This window comes from Haemaphysalis longicornis, unplaced genomic scaffold (assembly GCF_048455015.1).
Source record: "Haemaphysalis longicornis isolate Haplotype H1 unplaced genomic scaffold, Haemaphysalis longicornis Haplotype H1 scaffold_13, whole genome shotgun sequence".
Taxonomy (NCBI): domain Eukaryota; kingdom Metazoa; phylum Arthropoda; class Arachnida; order Ixodida; family Ixodidae; genus Haemaphysalis; species Haemaphysalis longicornis.
In genome coordinates, this window is record NW_027526233.1 from 89,091,463 (window position 1) to 89,111,989 (window position 20,527).

Below are 20,527 nucleotides of genomic sequence, written 5' to 3' on the forward strand. Positions count from 1 at the left end.
GCGAGCTATGGTAGCTCAGATCCTGTGGAACTGTGAGTTGAACCCACGTCAGGCAAGCGAGAAGACAACGATCCCACCGTAGGTGGAGGCTGCAACAAGGAGCTATGACTATGGAGTACAATCCAGGCCGTCCAGCAGGTCGCTGCGGCCCTCGAGAGGCAGCGACCGGTAGAAGCCGTGAGGGAAGGGGCCGCAAGCCTCCCTGGTCCCATGGGTGGCACCCGGGAGCGGCCCTCTGGACGCAGTCGCGACGACTTCCAGGCCCCGTCACGGTGATGGACCCCCATGAACGGGTAGTGTAAGCGCTCTGCAGGTGTTTCAATAAAGTTGTTCGCTCTCTCTCTCTCTCTCTGTCTTGCTCTATCTCTATGGGTAACCATGAATACAGGGCGGCGGATTCTAACGGGCCAGTGGTCAATTCCACTTTTTAGGCCGTTCTCAATATCGTTAGCTGAGGCACTTATATAGATGCCAGTATCAGCAAACTCTTCAATGCTAATCCCCATGCCAAAGTGATGGATCCCATGCTTGAATAAAACAATTCAGCAGTTTCTTCACCATTAAAAGTGGTTTATCTCAAATAAAAAAACAGAATAATCTAACAGTGCTAAAAATATTATTCTCATTTATTTCTGTTCATGCGCCATGAAGACTCTTTTCTATTCTGTGCGACGAGTATCGAGGAAATGTCCTCGAGGAAACGACCTTCTACCAAACGGCGTTCGCTGAAACGGTGTTCGATACAACGGCTTCTATGAAGTGGCGTTTGATGTTTCGGTGTTCGATTAATTGTCTCCAACCCCGATTTACAACTCCTCGAATATCCCAACAACTGAAGAGAAGCCGCAATAGTCCTGGATCACTTAAAACAGCCACTTATGAGCCTGAGGATATCCGTCATCTCCAGCAATAATGTACCTTCTTCTAGAGCTGCTGAAATTCAAGCCATTGCCGATTCGATCATGCTGCAAACCCATTCAACTGACCAAATTACCATGCACACGGATAGTCAATCTGCCTTCAGAGAATTTGCAACTTCTTACCTGCGAACTGTCATCACGAGCTGACAAACGACATGGCAGCCCACAGTCACCTGCACGTATTTCTGGAATGGATCCCCGGTCACCAGGAAATGAAAGTGCTCACGCTCTTGCTTGTGCAACTCGAAAGCCGAGTGGCCCTCAACCCTGGCCCCAGGACAACATCCATAAAGAATAACGGGCCGCCCATCGCAAGGCCCGGAGGCAACAGCTAAAGGTCCTTCGCAGTTCCCGCCGCAATCTTCCTCCTCTCACTTTTGAGCTCACATGCCTCGAAGGCGCTTACATCCGGCAGGCTCAGACTCTATCCCTCCCTTGTGACCTCGTTATTCACTATGAAATGACCCGAAAGGGCACGCCCCACTGTCAGGTGTGTGGTGCCTATCCCAACGTTAAACACACCTACTGGACTTGCCCTCGCGCCAGGCGATCACCTCACTTTCTTTATCGACACCATTTACCATCCCACATTCCAGACTCATGGGAAAGCTGAGCCGCTCCGCCGCCTGCTCATCGCCCCATCCTTTGGCCTTGCCTCGACCGGCACATTGCCCACGTGCGGGGCCCTGACACCTGCGGTATTCCTGCCTGAACAACATTTTCGGCAGCCCGGACATAGGCCGCTTTAAATAAAGTTTGATCTCTCTCTCTCTCTCTCTCTCTCTCTCTCTCTCTCTCTCTCTCTCTCTCTCTCTCTCTCTCCCTTGGCCTTGTTACTGGAAACTAGTTGAACTATTCATTCATACCTTAATCGCCTCTTCCTCGAATTAGTAAGCCTCCGTTCCTACTCCGAGGCAACAAGAGGGGGGCGTACGGTCGTTGCCAACTGTGCCGCCGTCAGTTCCATTCCGCGTGCATACAATGGCGTCTTTCACGGGGCCGGGCCCGAGCCGACCTTGAAGCGCCCGCGACGCTGGTGAAGGTGTAACGTACACGCGCGGAGAAAAATGACTCGCCGGACCTCTTTCTTTCGCCAACGCACTATCCATTCTCTCCACGCAATCCATGGAAGGTGTAAGAAGGCACCGAAACTAGACTCCGGGGTCGCGTTCTCCGCCCGACGGCAAGCGATCCGGCCGGAGGAAGCCGCGATAGGAGTTATCTGATCGCGCGCTCCTGCATTCCCGCCCGAAACCGAGACGGGGAGGAATGCCGCATCCTGCATCTTCCACCAGAATCGTCACATGGTTCCTTCGCCTTCACTGCTGCACCGTATAATTGCCCCTGGTTCTTTAGTCTGATAATTATTGGCACATTAATGCACCAAAGAATCCGAATACCTCCTCGCACAAGGCCTATAGGAACGATGACTGGGTAACACAGCAAGCTATCCCTGAACTACCTGCTGTGACCTTTCCGAACTGGAAATATAAACCTAGCAGTATGAGAAACTTCTTCGAAATGCGCCCCACTCATCTTCACGGTACCTACCCCAGGTGGTATTTCCGCGTTTCCAGTAATGACGGAAAGGTACGAGAAGGCCGCATACTCCTCCCCATTCTCTTAAACCATGTTATGACCAGAATGGTAAGCGTTATTGAACGGGGCAAGGACGCAGGTCCATGGCTGTGCCCAACCGAGTTTATTCCCCTCTTTCTCCCGTCACCCCTATGGGGATAATATCGATCACCCATTCTTGTCCTCTTTTTCTTCCGCCATGAATTCGCAACAGAAAACGAGTGGTTTAACGGAATGACACTGACTCCAAGGCACCATTCGCCATCTTTTCTAATGATGAGCAATATAGGCCGAAGCTGTTACCAATCCCAATCAAAACACCATAAACACTATAAACAGCACAAGTAAAATCTCTCCTCGACCTTGGTCTGTCCTTCCATTACAAAAAATTCTCTTTGTCTTCCCTCTAATCTCCCACAGACTGCATCCGACCTTAAGTCACTGTCGCCCCAACTTCATCTGTGCCGTCCACGACCCCATAATGACACCTTTGTTCGCTTTTAGGGGCACTCATTTCTTCCACAACAATATAACGCTGACTTCGCTAATCCCCCGAGCAGCTATACGTCACGTCATCTTTGCCACCACCCCCATGATCTCGAAACCCGCATCGACGTCACCATCATCGTTCTGGTCCCGACAGGATTCGGAGAAACCTGGCCCGAACCCCGACATGAGTCTCGTTTTGTTGCGGCTTGCATAGAACTGGGACCATCGGGGAGTACTGTCTCACGGTTCCTTGCAACCAACCAACGGAAAAGCACAGGTCACCCCTGCAATCACCCGGCACGACATCCGCAGCTGAGGAAACAGACACTACAAATGGCAGCTAAACCAACTGGTCCCATTCCGCAGGAACCGGTGGGCCCCCATCCCCAATTTGTGCATTGCCAAGCCTGCGGCGCTGCCGGCATGACGCACACCCGCAAGGAGCCTGGATCATGCACGTATACGATGATGGCGGTGCTCTGCTGCTTGTGAGTACCGTGATGACTACCGTAGCTCTCGCAACACATTGAAAAGCGAATGAGAAGCGCGAGAGCTTACTTTATCTAAATCCATGCTTTGGCTCTATATGGTACAATGTTCCCCTCTGGAGAGCAATTGAATTCGACTCCATAAATATTGTAGAGCCTTCCTTATGAGCGGAACAAGAAAAAAGCCTGTGCTCTGAAATGCATACCACAAAAAGCCTCTGAGAATTAGATGTGTGTGCATTAAACAAAATAACCAGTAAATTCTGGCAATCTTTACCGTATCCCCATTAAAGCTAAGAAGCATGATTCCTGGGTGTGTCTCTTTCCGACAACATGCGCCTGCAGACGATTCGTGGTGTTAGCTCAGTTAGCAGGATGCTAGGTATTATCAGGATCAGGTATTGGCGCCACTGAATTCTTTCATCGGAAAGCACAATACGGCCTTATCTCGGGTGTAATTAGGCAATGCATCTTGTGAGCTTTGGTTTAGGAACGTGGTCATTAAAGCAGCCCAACGGAGCTGCCAAAGTATGTGTTCAGCATCTGAATAGACGCCCGCACAAATTACATTGGTTCTAACTTTATTTCGTGCTAAGATGGAAGCTTCAGCCAACAACATTATAGCTGTTTCTCTTTTAGTTATGTTGCACAAAACCACGAACATCACGCCTAACTTGTAATAGTGAATGGCCGGAACTCTAAATCTCTACCGTAGTTCTGTGGAAGACTCTACGGGCATTAGTTGAGGAGCCACTCCATATTTATGTGGACTGCCCGGCACCCAGCTCTTCTTCCGTGAGCAGCCTTTTCAATCTTTTTGCGATCTGGCGCCAGCCAGCACGCAGGACGTCAATAAAATTGTGAAAGAAATACAAATTTGGTTGATTTAAAAGACTCCCTTACGCCAATAGCAATACAAATGTTACCACAAACTTCAAACAAAGATTGCATATACAAAACATTCGGAAATTCGAACAGCAAGTGGTTGCCATTTCAGTTCGAAATAAAAGTAAAACAAAGAACAGTGAGTAATAACAGCAGTGCACAGCGAATTGGAAGAAGTAGGGATTTCTAACTATTAGATGCTTGAAACAGTCCGCAATTTCATTAGGCATTTTAAAGCTACATCCAGCACTTAGTTCTTGCTCTAACGAGTGCAATAACGGGAAGCCCACTTTTTGCCTTCTTGAACGCAGTAGCAGGAGTGGTCAGAATTCAATACGGTGACGACTCCTGAATGTACGGCCGCACTGTTTCTTCGTCTTCCTCCTCCGCATCTAAACTGGCAGTGACAGGTTGCTCGTTTCTGACCTGAGATATATCATCGGTTAGCGCACCCCACGGATCTGCAATCTGATTGAGTCCGCAAAAAATACTCCTTCCAAAATGTACCTCCTGAGGCTTTTGATTAGTTTTACCCGATCTGGGCTTCTTTGTTCTTCTCCACCTTCCGGATACAACGCAGCCCCGTGCGTAGCAGCAGGTGCGTTTCTCTGGCCGTGTACCAGCGCAAAATCAACAGAACGGGCGCGAGTAGTTCGCATTATCCGCTGTTGAACCTACCCGCATCGAAATTAACGTGTTGGGTGTTTAATTGTTTGAAGAATATTCATTGAGCGTAAAAGTGGGTGGCTTTCTTAGTCCAAAAGGCCGCGAGCCTGGGCGTGAGCGGTAGGCGTTCCTGGTCCTCGCACCGTGAGCTGGCCAGCTCCCGCTCCCACTGCTCAGGGCATGGGAAAGGGAGGGACTTTGGCTCGTACGGGCCTTCCCACACTATGTGGCAGGTGGTATTCGGCAAAGAGCAAGATGGGCATTTCACGGGGTTAGTGCCAAGGGATATGTGGCGGGGTATCGAGCTGCCCTAGTAGTATGTGTTTGTCTGCATACCACGTCAAACGCGAGCCGCCTGAGTGCTGAGGGATGGTTCCGATGGAGGGTATTGAAGACGGAGTCTGCAAAATTTATGTAAGATTAAGTGTACAGGGAAGGCACCGGGGGATAGCTGGATAGGGAAGAATGATCCCCTTCCGTCAACAAAGGCGCCCGGAGTGAAAGAGAGTGGGCAGCTGCCGGTTCCCTCTCGTTTCCCTCCAGGGAAGAGCTGCCCGGGGTCCACACATTGTGTATGCGGGGATCTTTGATAGAGGCAGGAATCTTGAGCGCGGAGAGGGAGATTCAGCGGGTACAGGATTTGCGGTACGCCTGTTGGGGGGAAGCCGTGGTTGCGGTCAGAGCGCTGGCTGTCGCTTCAACCATCCTTATGCGTGCGTGAAAAGGGTGGCAGTGGTAATGATATCCGAAATGGAGTCGACGACAACCAGTGCATGCGTAACCGGGTACGGCGGTGTACGCAGCGCCTTGCATCCATCGGGTGCCTGGTTTGTTGTGGTATTCTCCTAGGAGACTGGTGACGCAGACCTGTCTTCTGCCTTGATTGAATAAATGGTGCATGTGCTTGAGAATGAGATCGACGACGATGTCAGTGCGGAGTGAGTGAGGGATACGCTGGGGTGCATCGAAAGGCGGATGAGCGTTATAGCCCAGTGTGTACACTACCATGCGGGGTGGATGGGTGAGGGCAAGGCGAGGGGTTTCCTGGGCCCGCTGTACTTTGAGGAGCTCACAAAGGCACTTGCAAATACCGATTTGCAGAATGCTGGCAGCAGCAATCAAGGCGAGTTGGCCGAGGGTTATTTTGTACGATTTTCTGATAAGGGCGTTTAGTTTGGCATGTTACTTCGGCTTGACTTTGACGTACCGAGTAAATATGATGTGGCTGAGCAGTATGGCTTGGACAATCGGGCAGGTGTCTCGTTCTGATAGGCTTTCCTCCGTTTGTTAGGCCGTGTTACTGTGTGCATATTCTTCTGATTTGTGTGAACTGAGTGACTGTGACATGAAGTCGCGGAGAATCACGACCCAGGAGCCGATGGAAGGTACAGTAACACCACCGATAGCAAAACGGCCCGTAGAAGCTGGCCTTGGAAGCGATCGCAACAGACCGACACCGTAGTGTAGAGGGCCCAGTTGTCTGAAGCCGACCCAGCGGGGGCCTCACGGCAAACGAGGCGAGGCAGGGGTCTGTTTTGGGACCTGTGGAAAGAAAGGAAGTGGGGGCATTACGGCCAAGTGTGAACGTGGGGGACAACGCCAACTGGAAGCGGTCTTTGTTCCTGTGTAACCACATTTGAGGTCACAGTTACCCTATCGGCCTTCAGAAAGGAGGTGACAAAAGGAGGGGGGTTGTGACGTCGTGCTGAATACCGCATAATACTGCCCCGTGGGCCGCAAGTTGCCTACTCCTGACTTATCCGAGCAGTATGGCGTTTAAAGAAAGTGTGTTGGCTGTACCCACTACCATAAATCGAGCAAAATGGTGGTGTTGAGCTCGGTTCCTTTCGCTGTCACAGTATTTGCGTCAGCAGTGAGTATTGGTTTGCTGTGTCGTCTGTCCAGCACCGGGCCGTTGGGATGTTGCTGCTGCTGGATACCCATGCTGGTTGACCACTGGAAGGACACCGTCCACACGTGCCCCCAGTGCAACAGGGTCGTCGGAGTGTGGCCAGCTAGTTAAGCGGACCGGGGCAGCGTAAACCGAAGACCCTCAGTGGACACCGCTCGGAAAGAAATTCCCTGGATTCTTCCGATGCTATAGCCTCTTCAATGCACTCACCAGACAAAATTTTATTCTCTCAGCTAAGGAGGAAACATTCTCATCCGGCGGTTGCTCCATTATAAACAAAATTATGAATAAATTTCTTACCTCTGTGAATTGTCCTGCAGTGCTGTTGATTAAAAAAGCGTGTATCAAGCAGAAAGAGCTGAAATCAGCTTAAAGAGGAACCGACATCTACTTCCGGTGGGGTGCATGTCCTTTGGATCATGCAAATGAAAGCCATAGAAGCGTTTTATCTAACCACCAGGAATTTCTAAATAAATTCGGGTAAGTAGTCCGAACATGGCTCTGAACTTGCTAAAATCCCAAAGGTGGCGCAGAACATTCTCTGAAAGTGAAGTGACCATACGTAAAGCTTGTGTAAACTGGCCGATAAGGCATGCAGACAACCATGTGAGTGCGCCTTTAATGGGTACGTCGGGCTCCTTGGAATCGCGGTAATTGTCTGTTGTAAGCCTATGATATCTGTTGGACGTTCCAAACTCTAATCCACCGAATACCAAGTAATTCCTCGACTCCAATATGACTGCGATTAATATCTTTAGTTACACTACCACTGAGAATCGGGTTCAAACGAAGCAGAAGACGTACTCCGCTGTTTAGATTTTTTAGCGGCGTACGGACGCACTAGCACTAGCTGCGCCATGTCCATGGCGCTTCAGCCATGTACGTGGCCGTGTTCAGTGTTGCCAAGCGAAGAAATCGACAGTTAAACTTTTTAGTTAATGCCATGCCATCTATACAAACAGCGCACTTTATGGGCATCAATGCTCCATTCAAAACAACCGAAAAGAAATAGGAAAGACAACATTTAATGATTGTTTTGGCTTGGGACAAGTGCCTAAACACATCTTTTGCCTCACGTACAGTTAAAAGCATGTTGCTGAGCGGCTGACTGTTATGGTCGGCAGCATTCCTTTTTGCAGCATACGTGAGGCTTTTAGTTCTAAATATTCCGCTTTCGAACGTTCTAGGACCATTTAGGGTACCGTTTCGGTAAAGCTTCTTTTGTGTATCAAAATAGCACGCAGGAAGTTTCCACAGTAACTCTTCAGTAAAACATATTTTAACTCGATTTCAATTTTTCCACGCGAGAGGGAGCTCAGTACGGAGACCCTTCAAAATCACTATCATGATGATTAAAGGCTATTCCGTTTGCATCGTTATGTCGGTTGTCAGCAACAAGATTTCGTGTTTTGATCAAATTATTAAAGCAAACTTTTCTGTCTTCCTGGTGGAGTCAATGTTCTGCCAAAACGTTCTGCAGGAAACCTAACTTTAAGGCATGTTTCAAAAGTTGTTAATGCTGATAAGTGATGACACATCATCATCATCAATATTAATATTAAGGTTACTGATAATGCCCTCCAAAAAAACGCTCCCCATGGGCGCCGTGAAGTCGACGTCTATCCGACAGTGCATTTCAAAATGGTCGACGCAGCTTCGCTTTTTAGCCATCTTTTGATAAGAAAGAGGCTTTGGCTATCTTGTCCAATCCCCAGCAAATCTTATCTGCTTCAGCCTGATCTCTTCACCTCCCCCCACCCCACCCCGCGATTTAAAACGTTTGTCACTTCCTTCACCCTTTCATGTCCTGGCACGCTTTTTAAGTGAAGAGCACTACGGGGGCTCGCCTTGTCGTCGTAGCTCGCTCGCTGGACCCAAGAGAGAGAGAGAGAGAGATAGAGAAAGATCTTTAATGTGCAAGTGAGGTCAGCCACAGCCCACGCACAGCCAAACGGAGTTCTGTCGTCGCGGCGTCCCAAACAAGCTTCGAAAGCCAATCGCTTTATACAGGGTGTCCCAGCTATCATGCACCTATCATGCACGCTGCTTTACAATGCGCGCGTAAGCGTCGTCCCGTGGTATTTTTCATATTTTGCGGGCTTCCTTTATCAGTCAGAATAAATGAGTACGCAATTATATCGTCGCTAAAAATACCGCAGTTAGATGCCCCTCATGGTTACCTACATGTGCCTCATTGACACTTTAGTGATTAGGACAGTATTTCTCGAGTTAGATAATTAATTACAATTAATTAATTAAGTCTCATTAACCACAAAATTACTTTCCGATTCTTCACAGTACTGCAAACATTATGCACTAGGTTTTCTTCGAGTTACGCAATTTCTCTTTTTTTAAATCTTGGTGCATGATAGCTGGGAGACCCTGTATTGTCATCAGCTTTCGAAACTCGTCAACCGATGGCCCTTGTCATGCATCTTCCCGTTGTTTAGCACAAAAATCCTGCATGTACATTTGAGGCAAAGTATACGTAATTTGCGTGTTCATGCGAAGTTGTGGCTATTACTAGCCCAGGGTGGCCAGTCCTTCTCTGATGAGGCAGTGTGTTATCGGCAATCGTCGCCGGGATCGGACCGCGCCCCTAGCCTCATTCTGCAATTGCATCAACACGCGGTTCGTTTCTTTTTTTCTTAAAATCCGGTTGGAATTGTGCGTCACCGGGATTCGAACCACGGTCAATCTGCATGCGAGGTGCTTCTCTGCCTCTACGCCACCATTTTGACTCTTCCTACGGGGCAGATACTTGGGGGCTCACTAAAAGGATTCATTGTAAATTGAGGACGACTCAGGAAATAATGCAGGAAGTTGATAGGTGTAACATTAAGGGACAAAAATGGAGCGTAGTGGTCAGGGAACAAGCACGTGTTAAGGACATATTAGTAGAAATTAAGAAGAATAAATGAGTGTGGGCTGGGCATTTAGTGCGAAGGCAAGATAACCGTTGATCATTATGGGCAACACAGTGCTTCCCGAGAGAAGGCAAGCGTGGCAGTGGGCAGCATAATGTTAGATGGGCAGAGGAGATCAAAACCTTTGCGGGGTTGAATTGGTCTCAGCACAGGACGGGATGGTAACGGTGATGATGATGATGGGGATGTTGCTGTTGTTGTTGTTGTTGATGATGATGATGATGATGCGTAACTAACCGGTAGCGTACGCGTTCATTAGTTAGGAACACTCCTTCGGTTGGTTTTTGCGATGAGCAAAAAGTCGCAGTGCGACGCCAGCACGTGTGGGATGAAAAACAACCCCAACGAAAAACAACAAAACTCTATTTTGATTAACGAAAAGGACAGAACCTACTTACATTATTGTCTAATGTACGGGATAGCCTCTGCTCACGGAATGAGTTCGGCTGTATGTTCACCCCGCTTTAACTTGTCTCGCGTTCTTTCCTGAGTCTGAAAAAAAGCTAAAGTTTTCAGTGACCCTTTCGGAAAATTTGTTATCAGCGGCTTGTCAAATGCACATGAGTTTTCTGCGTTTCAGTACGTCTGCTCCGTACAGGGGGAAGTCTTGGGAACTCATGGGAGAAGGAGTTCTTCTATAAATTTACATGTAATAGGGACGAAAACATCGGCAATTGCATATATATCGAGAAAAGTATTTAAAAATAAAAGTTTGCTAACGTTTCAGGAAGGGGAAATTTTATTGTAATTTTTTTTCGTGTCGCTCTCTCTCTACTTACCTTACAATATATACAGGGTGGTCAAACTTAACTAGACAAAATTTTTATTAATTAGGCGCTTATATTCACGGGTAGACTACCTTTACAAAGGGGTTATTCGCCCAGGGGACACATATTGAGGTGATAAATATTTATCTCGGTGGCATAACAAACTAAAATTTAATATTTTTGTTGTTTGCCGTTAGCAGGCATATTTGTATTAAAAGTTGGGAGCAGTCGTGTTTCCAGACTGTTTCATCTGGCAGAATTGTTCTAGAGCATCCATAGTCCGAGATATCGAACTGCGAAGTTTAATTTCGGTTCGCATGATTACGCATGTCAGACATTGAATACCGGCGCAAAACTCCTCCCTTTTATGACGTGCCTGCTGTGTAAGGCGTTTAGTTTGACAACGGGGTGGAGGCACAGAAAATAGGGATAACGGGAATCTTTCAGTCCTGGCTGGCGTTATCGCATTCTACAGTACTCGGAACCTCCATCGAAACAGAACAACAGTGAGGAGCTTTGCGCCAGTCTTCACTGCGTAATCGTGGCTTATCATGCGAACGGCAATTAAACTTCGGAGGAGTTCGATATCTCGGAGTACAAATGCGCTACAACAATTCTACGAAACGAAACTGCCTGGAAACACTATTGCTTTGAACTTTTCAATACAAACATTCCAGCTTACTGCAGCCGTCAAAAAGGTAATTATGCAAAAATAATAAATTAAGCACCCAACATCAATTATTACACCCTTATTTTCTGTTGCCCTGGCGCACAACCTCACAGTTGAGGTAGTCTTCACGTAAATCTAAGCGCCTAATTTTTAAAAAACACCTGTCCACTTAATTTTGATCACCCCGTATATATATACATATATATATGGCGAATCAGAAAATTGGAAATGAGGGGCTCCGTCAAATAAGACAGAAAATAGGGGTTGGCAGTCAAGAAAACCTCGGAAAGCAAAGGGGAGGTTGTGGTGGGTCATAGAAAGAGAAGAAGAATTTTGTTGAGTCGAAAAGAAAGTGGTAAAAAAATGCCCGCCGGGTGGGATCCGAACCCACGACCTCCAGAATCGCACCAGACTGGTATTCTGGAGGTCGTGGGTTCGGATCCCACCCGGCGGGCATTTTTTCACCCCTTTCTTTTCGACTCAGAAAAATTCTTCATCTTCTTATCTTCTTCTATGACCCACCACAACCTCCCCTTTGCTTTCCGAGGTTTTCTTCACTGCCACCCCTTATTTTCTACATATATATATATATAGGAAATGAGGGGCTCATTGAAAAAAGGCAGAAATAAGGGTTGGCAGCCAAGAAAACCTCGGAAAGCAAAGGGGACGATGTGATTGGTCATTAAAACGGATAAAGAATTTGGATGCAAAGATATAAAGAAAGTGGATAAAAAATGCGTGCCGAGTGGGATCCCAACCCACGGCTTCCAGAATACCGGTCATATGCGATGACCACTACGCTACCGGCGGGGTTATTTTCCCCTCCACTTTCTGGGGTATTTATGTTAAGGTATTCTGGTTTCCTTCGTTTGTGGGTGGTAGCCAGCGCCACTCGCAATACTCAGGGTGAGGGGGACCATCTTTTTAACCCCCGGGCCGTGACTCGACTATCTACGACGCGTCGAGAGTAGTCGACCAGCGTTGAACCCTCTTAAGCTCCCCATGGCACTACGACAGCCATAACAGAGGCCCTCCCTATGCATGTAGCGAATCAGAATAGGAAATAAGGAACTCGTTGAAAATTAGACAGATATAAGGGTTGGCAGCCAAGAAACTCGGAAAGCAAAGAGGAGGATGTGGTAGGTCATTGAAACAGATAAATAATTTGGAAAGATGGAAATAAAGTCGAGAAAAAATGCTGGTCGCGTGGGATCCGAACCCACGACCCCCAGAATACCTGTCTGGTGCGATAGCCACTACGCTACCAGCGGGGCTATTTTCCCCTCCACTTAGTGGGGTATTTATGTTAAGGTATTTTTGTTTCCTGCGCTTGGGGGTGGTTCACTGTAAGAAAATTCCTTATTGTTACGGACAAAGCTCACGTGAAAAAACGTAAGCTGATTTCGCATTTGAGAAAACGTAGGGAGCGTCCATAAGAAAACGTAAACAGCTTCCGCATTTTAGAAAACGAAGGGGATTTCCGTACTACGACAAAAAGAGTGAGGAAAACAAAATTTAATCTGGCCCAACTGGGATAAGATATGTTAGCAGAACGTATTTGCGTCACGTGCAGTCGTGATGGAGACCTCCAAAATGTATTGTCACATAGCCAAAACCGACTCAAATGTCTTGAAGGTAAAACGGTTTATTGGAGCGAACTTGTGCTCCCCTAACAACTCAATGAATACACAGGCGGCGAAGCTGCAGCCAACAAAGTGACCTCGTGACATGCGCAGGAGAGTGTCGCCGAATCGAATGCCGCGGTGTCTGCTCTGCGGAATTTATCTTTTCGCGCGAGCGTTGCTCGAACCGTCGAATTACATCGAGAACACTGTAGCTCAAAGACTATTCTAGGCTAAGATAGTGACGTTAGGGCGAAACATAACCCTATCGATATTTATTTATTCAGCTTACTACATTTGCTCAGAGGTCATTTTCGTCGGAGATACATAAGAAGTGTCCAGTGCAGAACAGAATCATGAATCTCGTAATATACCTAAATAAAAATCAGCAGAGGCGTCTTTTAAAAGCTTGCAGCAAAGAACATTGTTCAACATCAAACGACAACACAGCCGGAGGCAAAAAAAAAATAAAAGAGGTAAAAGGAAACAAGATGACAGGCCAAATAAAAAAAAAGGTCATTCTATAAGACGAGTCACAGTGGTCAGCACACATTGCAGTGGGCAGCAACACGCAGCAGCAATAATGGATAAAAAAAACAAAAACAAATAATTGACAGAAATAAGATCACGGCAATTCAAGAAACACCGTTTTCAATTCCGTCACGCAGATAACATTTTAGAGCTTTGTCAAATCTAACATCAGATCCGCAAACGACGTTTTGCAGAAGCTTATTCCAATCGCCAATTGTGCGTGGAAAAAAAGATGTTTTAAAAAGGAAGGTGCGGCTATGAATTTCTCTGATCAAATGAGATATCCCTAACCGTATGGACAAGGACGCGAAATCACGCGTCACGCGAACGTCGGCGTCGTTCGACGTCAACGCGCGGGCCCGCAGGACAGGGCGAGTAACCGCATGACACTGGCGAAGTCGCGCGCCAGTCGCTGCGTCGGTGGGCGTTGCTGGACACGTATGCCATCCTGTTGAAGTCGTTTGTGAGCTGTTACTGTTGATTCTTGAACTGCAATTATCAAGACATTAGCTTTAGCAAAAAAAATCACTTGGCGATTTTAGTCATTGATAAGTATGTTCACGGGGAAATATTGAAATTCTGCGAAATGTATCTCGCGTCATCACGGTCAAATCTGAACAAAATAAGATAGCATGATAAACGAAGATGCACCTCGCACAACTACTTTACTTGCTACTTGATTTGTCCATGTTATATACCGACTGCACGTTCGTGAATTCAAATTATAACCAAAACAAATTTCAGCGCTGCCTTCATACTGAGGTTACCATTGAACATCATTTGTAGGTTAAAAGGCAAGCCAGTCTGGCACCGTGCCTTTACCCTGTAAAAAAAACTGATCAAACCCTTGCCGCAATAAAAAAAACAAGGGTTTTGCCAGGATTCGAATCATTTCAAAACAGAAGTCCGGCTCTCAACCGCTCTACCACACGAGGAGACAAGGAGCCTCGAAGAATACGGTATACCCAAGGAGGCTGGCCACGAATAGTGTCGGGTGCACTTTCTTGCGGTCGTATTTGAGAGATTTGAGCAGTGGTAACGCTTGGTTCTTGCGCACCGATCTTGGAACCGAGGAAAATTATGCTAGTGCTACAAGCGCTGTAACCACAGCTCCCTTATTTGAGTCAAGAAAAGCTATCACACATCCCCAGTGTCCCCTGCGCAAGCCACGGGAGCTACAAATGGAATGGAATGCGCCGCTAGAATTCTGTCATTGATAGCGCTTGCCCGTCACGCACCGATCTTGCAGACAAGCCACATTATGCTAATACTGGACGCGATGTAGCCGAGCTCCCTTATTTAACTCATACAAAGCTATCACAGGTCCCGGCTGCGCCGACGCCGATATCTGGCGAGCGTAGACATCGGCGTCGGTAGGGCGTGAGTCGTCACATGCGTCGACGCGGGACGACGTCGACGCGACAAAGCGCCGAAAGTACGCTGCATGTGGTTGGGCCTTAAAGAAAGAAAGAGTGGAACACGCGCCTATCTTAGGACGCAGATAACACAACCTGGTACAGCCGGCGTTAAAAACAAAACATAAACATATCCATTGCATGGTTCGCTGCAGTATTGTTTGTCTACAACGCCTCGAAGAAACAAAATTCAAACGTGACGTGCAATCGCGGTTCCGCTGGATATCGCACCTCATCACTGGTTGCTCTCTTGAACTCTTCATGCGCACAGCACCGCATTCGTCAATCGCGCGTGGTATGTGTGTTGTTTTTCCTGTGGCTGCTGTGGCCTGTGGGCGGGAGAAGTCTTTATTCGCGCCGGGTTAGCGGTGTTTTCTTCATACCTTTCGCACATTCGCAGTTATCGCTCGGTGAACAGATAGCGTGACAGCAGGTAAGCGTCACTTCGTTGCTTGGTTTGAAGTACTGCGCCACTGGGCGCATTGAACCAACGCTGGCTTTGTTCTCCCCTAATTCAGAGCCCTGTTTTGACGCGCCGGGACTGACACGTCGTCGCGAGACACCCTTCGTGCTTTTCAAGAAGCTGAGCACGCTGTTTTTCTTTCCTTGAAGTGTTAAAAATTCCCCCTCGATGCTGGTCGTTGTGCAAGCGCGACATTTACGAGCTTTGCACGCTCACACGTGTTATCCGCGGCTTCGTTTGGCAGGGCGAATGAAATATGAAATGGCTTGCCACGCTGTAGTGTAAAACACGCATATGGGTCTTAGTGCATCTGGTACGGGAGAGAATATCATATTGGTAGGCGGTTCTAAACAGCCGTAGGCTGTAATTGGAGTCTATTTAAACCTACGCTGGCCATAACTGTCGCGTAGGTTTTTGGTGTATTTCCGCAGTCCAGTAAAACGGTCCAACCACCGCCTACATGTTCAGTTCTAATTACAGTGTAGTCATTTGAGAAGCACGCTTACGAGCATGCTGCGAGTATTTGCTGTTGCTTCTTCAATAAGTTTTACTCGCACACCTTATGCGGCAGTCAAGCTGCCAGTTCAGATTTTACGAATCTCATTCAATCGTCGAAGGCGTAGCTTACAATCGGAAGCCGTGCCAAACATTTCTGTGTTAACAAAGGTACAGGTGCGCAAAAAATGTAACTATGCAGCTAAATGTCTCTCAGGTGTGGAAAAGTGCACATGTACTGAGGATATTGCCACATACACTATGAACGGTAATTATCCCCGCAAGGGTATGCGTCGACTACTCGAAAACTGCCATGACTACTAGGCAGAGTCAGTGACTTGGCTAGAGGAAGAAGACGGTTTGCCTGCTTGCTCGATACCTTGTGTGGGCTCGATTTTAATTAAAACTAGTCTTCTGTTTGGCCACCATCTGTCCCTCTCGTGACGGTTTGGTGGAGCGTGCGGGGTATCCTACCCATGTACTTTGGTGCCGAAGACCCGGCTACTTCAAGCCCCAGCGCAGTGGACACAACACCAGTTCACAAGGCGAGCCGACGCCTGCAAGGCTTGGAACCAAAGTTTGGGCGTCTCACTACACCTGTCAGGTCAGCCATGAGGTCAGCCATGACTTCTACCGCGAGCCAAACTAGCCAGATGGCAGGAATGGCTCAACCACTTGTCCTGCATACGCCTCGCACCCCGAAAGCATTTCATGGGGATAGCTTTTAGGACGTCGACATTTGGCTTGAGAGCTTTGAACGGGTAGCCGCATTCAATGAATGGGATGACCGTGGAAGACTCAGAATGGTTTATTCCTCTCTGGAGAATTCCGCTCAGACTTGGTTCGAAAACCATGAACCCACCATGGACACTTGGCAAGAATTTCGGCGATAGCTCTTGGCTACATACCGCGGCGGCGAACGAAAGGAGCGGGCTGAGATCGACCTTCAGTCACGTGTCCAGGGTACAAACGAGACTGTGGCCATGTTTGTAGAAGACATGTGCCGCCTGTTTAGACGGACCGACCCCCACATGCGCGAGGGGAAAAAGATGCGGCATTTAATGAGAGGAGTAAAGGAGCAGCTGTTCACAGGCCTTGTTCGGAATCCCCCGTGTAGCGTTGCTGACTTCCTTAAAGAAGCAGCAGCAATGAAACGCGCGCTGCAGCAACGTGGGATGCAGTACGGCCGTCAATCTCATCTCCAGACATGAAGCTGTGATCCTCTAGCGCCGGGGAGCACGAATGACTTTTCTCTGCTACAGCCTATAAGAGCCATTGTTTGCGAGGAACTTGAGCTGCAGAAACCCCACCTCGTCGTTCGTCAGCCAAGCGTGGCCTCCCTTTCCGACGTAGTCCACGAGGAGATACGGCAGGCATTGAAGGCCACACCGCCGCCCTATGCTACAACTTATGACAGGCCTGCACCCCATGTCATGGCTTACGCAGACGCTCTGCGCAGACCTTCTCTCTGTGGGGCTCAACATTATCAGCCTCCAACTGCGCCCAGGGAGCGGCGGTTCACCAGCAGCGCTGCGGGGATTGATCCAGACCAGCCTGCTAGAAAAGCGGTGATATGGCGCACGCCGGACAACAGACCCCTCTGTTATCTTTGCGGGGAAGCTGGCCACGTTCGGCGCTACTGCCCCTACCGCAGGATGGGCATGCGAGGGTTTTTGCCTGATCCCCTTTAACCCCGCTGCGGCGAACGACCTCGTGAAATTTAGGAGTACCTGGCCTCACATCTGCTCCCTCCGCCGCATCAGCAACGTCAGTCCAGATCGCCTTCGCCGCAACGCTTCATGTCCCCTCAAAGCCCTATCACGACTACGACGACCGCCGAGGCTGGTGGAAGGTCCCGTAACCCCTGCCTGGGAAACTGAGGACGGCGTCCTCCGGGGGTAGGGCTGCCGCCGCTCACACTTCGCAACATCCTCCACCCCCTCGACGACGCGAAGCAAAACCCGACGGCCCAGCCTTACCACCGCGACGACCCGACCCCGAACCCGCTTTTGCAGCGACTCGAACAGACGACTTGACGCCTCGCACAGAAACGCACCATGAGAACGCTGGCGTAGTATCCGCCGAAATTCCGATTTCAGCCGACGACTACCCTTTGACGGCTCTAGTGGACACAGGAGCGGACTTTCCTGTAATGAGCAGCCAGCTTGATGGCCGGTTAAGAAAGGTGGTAACACCCTGGAGCGGCCCCGCGATTCGCTCGGCTGGCGGCCACCTACTTACACCGCTTGGAGTTTACACAGCCAGAATTAAGATACGAGACGCGTATTTCCCGGCCTGCTTCCTTGTCCTGCGAGAGTGTTCAAAGGCACTCATCCTGGGAGTAGACTTTCTTTATGAGTATGGGGCCATCATCGACCTGCGGGAGCTACTGGTCACGTTCTCTACCAACCGAGCTGTCAAAACCGAAGTCGAGCCGCGTTGTATGGCATTACGCCTTTGCGATGGTCACGTGACGCTGCCCCCCCCCCCCCGAGCAAGTGTGTTTGTTTCCGTCAAGTGCGACAGTGACTTTACCAGCTCCTCACTCGCGACCCAGCTAGCGCTGGTCGACCGGGCGCAGGCGGCCATGACATCGTATGGGCTCCAGTGAATAAGGAACCACTCCCAATTTAGACGCTCAATAAATGTATTCTCTCTCTCTCTCTCTTACGTGCGGAATACCCCCGAACCTGCCATTTTAACAGATTGGCATAGATAAACTAGGCCCATTTCCTTGATTGTCCGCTGGGAACAAGCGGATTGTGGTTGCTACCGACTATCTTACACGGTACTGCGAAGCCAAGGCAATACCACGAGGAACATCAGCGGAAATTGCGATATTCTTCCTCCACAGTATCGTGCTCCGCCATGGTGCCCCAGCAGTCGTCACTACCGACCGAGGAACTCCGTTTACATCAGCGCTTACTGAAGAATTATTGAAACTTACGTACAACGACCATCGCCGCACAACTGCATACCATCCGCAAACCAACGGTATGGCCGAGCGGCCCAATAGGACCATCGCTGATATGATTTCCATGTATGTTAACGATGACCACAAGAACTGGGATGAGGTACAACCCTACGCTGTATTCGCATACAATACGGCTCCGCAAGAAACAACCGGCTTTACTCCTTTTCGTCTCGTTCATTTTCGGGAGGTCACCACAATGCTTGATTCTATCCTTCTGCCCAGTGAAACTGAAGCACCCACTTCAGACGTAAAAGAATTGACTAGGCGCGCCGAAGCAGTTTGCAACCTCGCGCGATATAGAATACGGAACCAACAAAAAAAATTCCCCGCATTTCCCCGAGGGGAAGAATGTGAAAGTGCAAATGCACGAGTTGAATTTGCGCGGTTCGGTAATGTTCGCGAAAGAGAGATCACACACACACACACAACTACAAAGAAAGAAAGATGCGTTTATTCACAGACAGCTATTTGTGTTGTCGTTGTACTTGATTGCTAGAGCGGATCTCAGCTTTGAAATTTCGTGTCAGTACTCCTTTAAGCGGGTGCATTAGCCCTTCTCACGCCCGATTCCTGGCCAATCCCCCACGTGTGTATGGTCCATGCACAGACGCCTATTTGTGTTGTCGTTGTACTTGATTGCTAGAGCGGATCTCAGCTTTGAAACTTCGTGTCAGTACTCCTTTAAGCGGGTGCATTAGCCCTTCTCACGCCCGATTCCTGGCCAATCCCCCATGTGGGTATGTGCCATGTCATCGGCCAGGCAGCGCGCGCCCATCTCCCCCGTTGCCAAGGAAGACGAGGAGCGCGCGCACCCGCTGCTGTTGCTATGCGGACGGCGGCGGAATGCGGACGGCGGCGGACGCTTCAGGCTCGCTTAAGAAGTGCATTCGCACTTCAAATCGACACCCACCGATATAACAACAGGCACAGAAAGGTGGTTTAACAGTCTGGAGACCAGGTTTTGGTGTGGAGCCCTGTCCGCCTTCGAGGGAGATCCGAAAAACTGTTGCGCCGCTATTTCGGCCCCTACAGAGTTGTGCGTCAACTCAGTGAGGTTACGTACCAGGTAGTTCCCGAAGGAACTGTTCTATCTCGATGGAGGGCTTTTCCAGAAGCTGTTCATGTGGCCAGGATGAAGCTGTGCCACTCACGGTGAGTGCCGATGCCGGTACAATGATGGACCTAAATGATGGACTTGATGGACGACTCCAAGACTGTGAAGGACTATCGGTGCTATAGTAGCAATTGTGTTGTGTTGAGAGGCTTCCTTTTCATTGTTTTCACGTTTCTTTCGCATCGAGTCGATGCTTTTTGAAGGGGAGGGATAGTGCCACAGACACTATGAACGGTAATTATCCCCGCAAGGGTATGCGCCGACTATTCGGAAACAACTATGACCACTTGGCCGAGCCAGTGATATGGCTAGAGGAAGAAGACGCTTTGCCTGCTTGCTCGCTACCTTGTGCGGGCTCGATTCTAATGAAAACTAGTCTTCTGTTTGCGTTTCGTGAATTCCGAATGTTTTCGGAATTGGCCTCAGATTCCTTGTCTGATGTAAACGATGTCTGGTTGCGTTTCAAAGCCATAGTGTCCCATTGTATAAAAAAAAATTTATTCTTGTGCGGTTAAAAGGCATTGAAAAATAGCCCTTAGATTACACGTGAAGTAATACATGCAAAACGAGAATTAAAAAGGATTCAGAAGGCAAACAAGGCAGCAGGCACC

General features: G+C 48.7%; 1 protein-coding gene across 1 annotated transcript; it reads left to right on the forward strand.

Moving 5' to 3' along the window:
- The first annotated feature begins 3,359 nt into the window (after positions 1–3,359).
- LOC144164139 (cell death-inducing p53-target protein 1-like) lies at positions 3,360–7,184 on the forward strand. Its single transcript, XM_077694674.1, has 2 exons — positions 3,360–3,475; positions 6,932–7,184. Exons 1-2 carry the CDS (start codon positions 3,411–3,413, stop codon positions 7,047–7,049), a joined length of 183 nt encoding a protein of 60 aa, XP_077550800.1. The 5' UTR covers positions 3,360–3,410; the 3' UTR covers positions 7,050–7,184.
- Positions 7,185–20,527: the final 13,343 nt, after the last annotated feature.

Bases quoted from the DNA above. Each gene is read 5' to 3' on its own strand.
- LOC144164139 (XM_077694674.1), top strand. From the start codon at position 3,411: ATGACGCACACCCGCAAGGAGCCTGGATCATGCACGTATACGATGATG. The intron at 3,476-6,931 runs GTGAGTACCGTG...TCGTCTGTCCAG, and splicing joins ATGGCGGTGCTCTGCTGCTT to CACCGGGCCGTTGGGATGTT.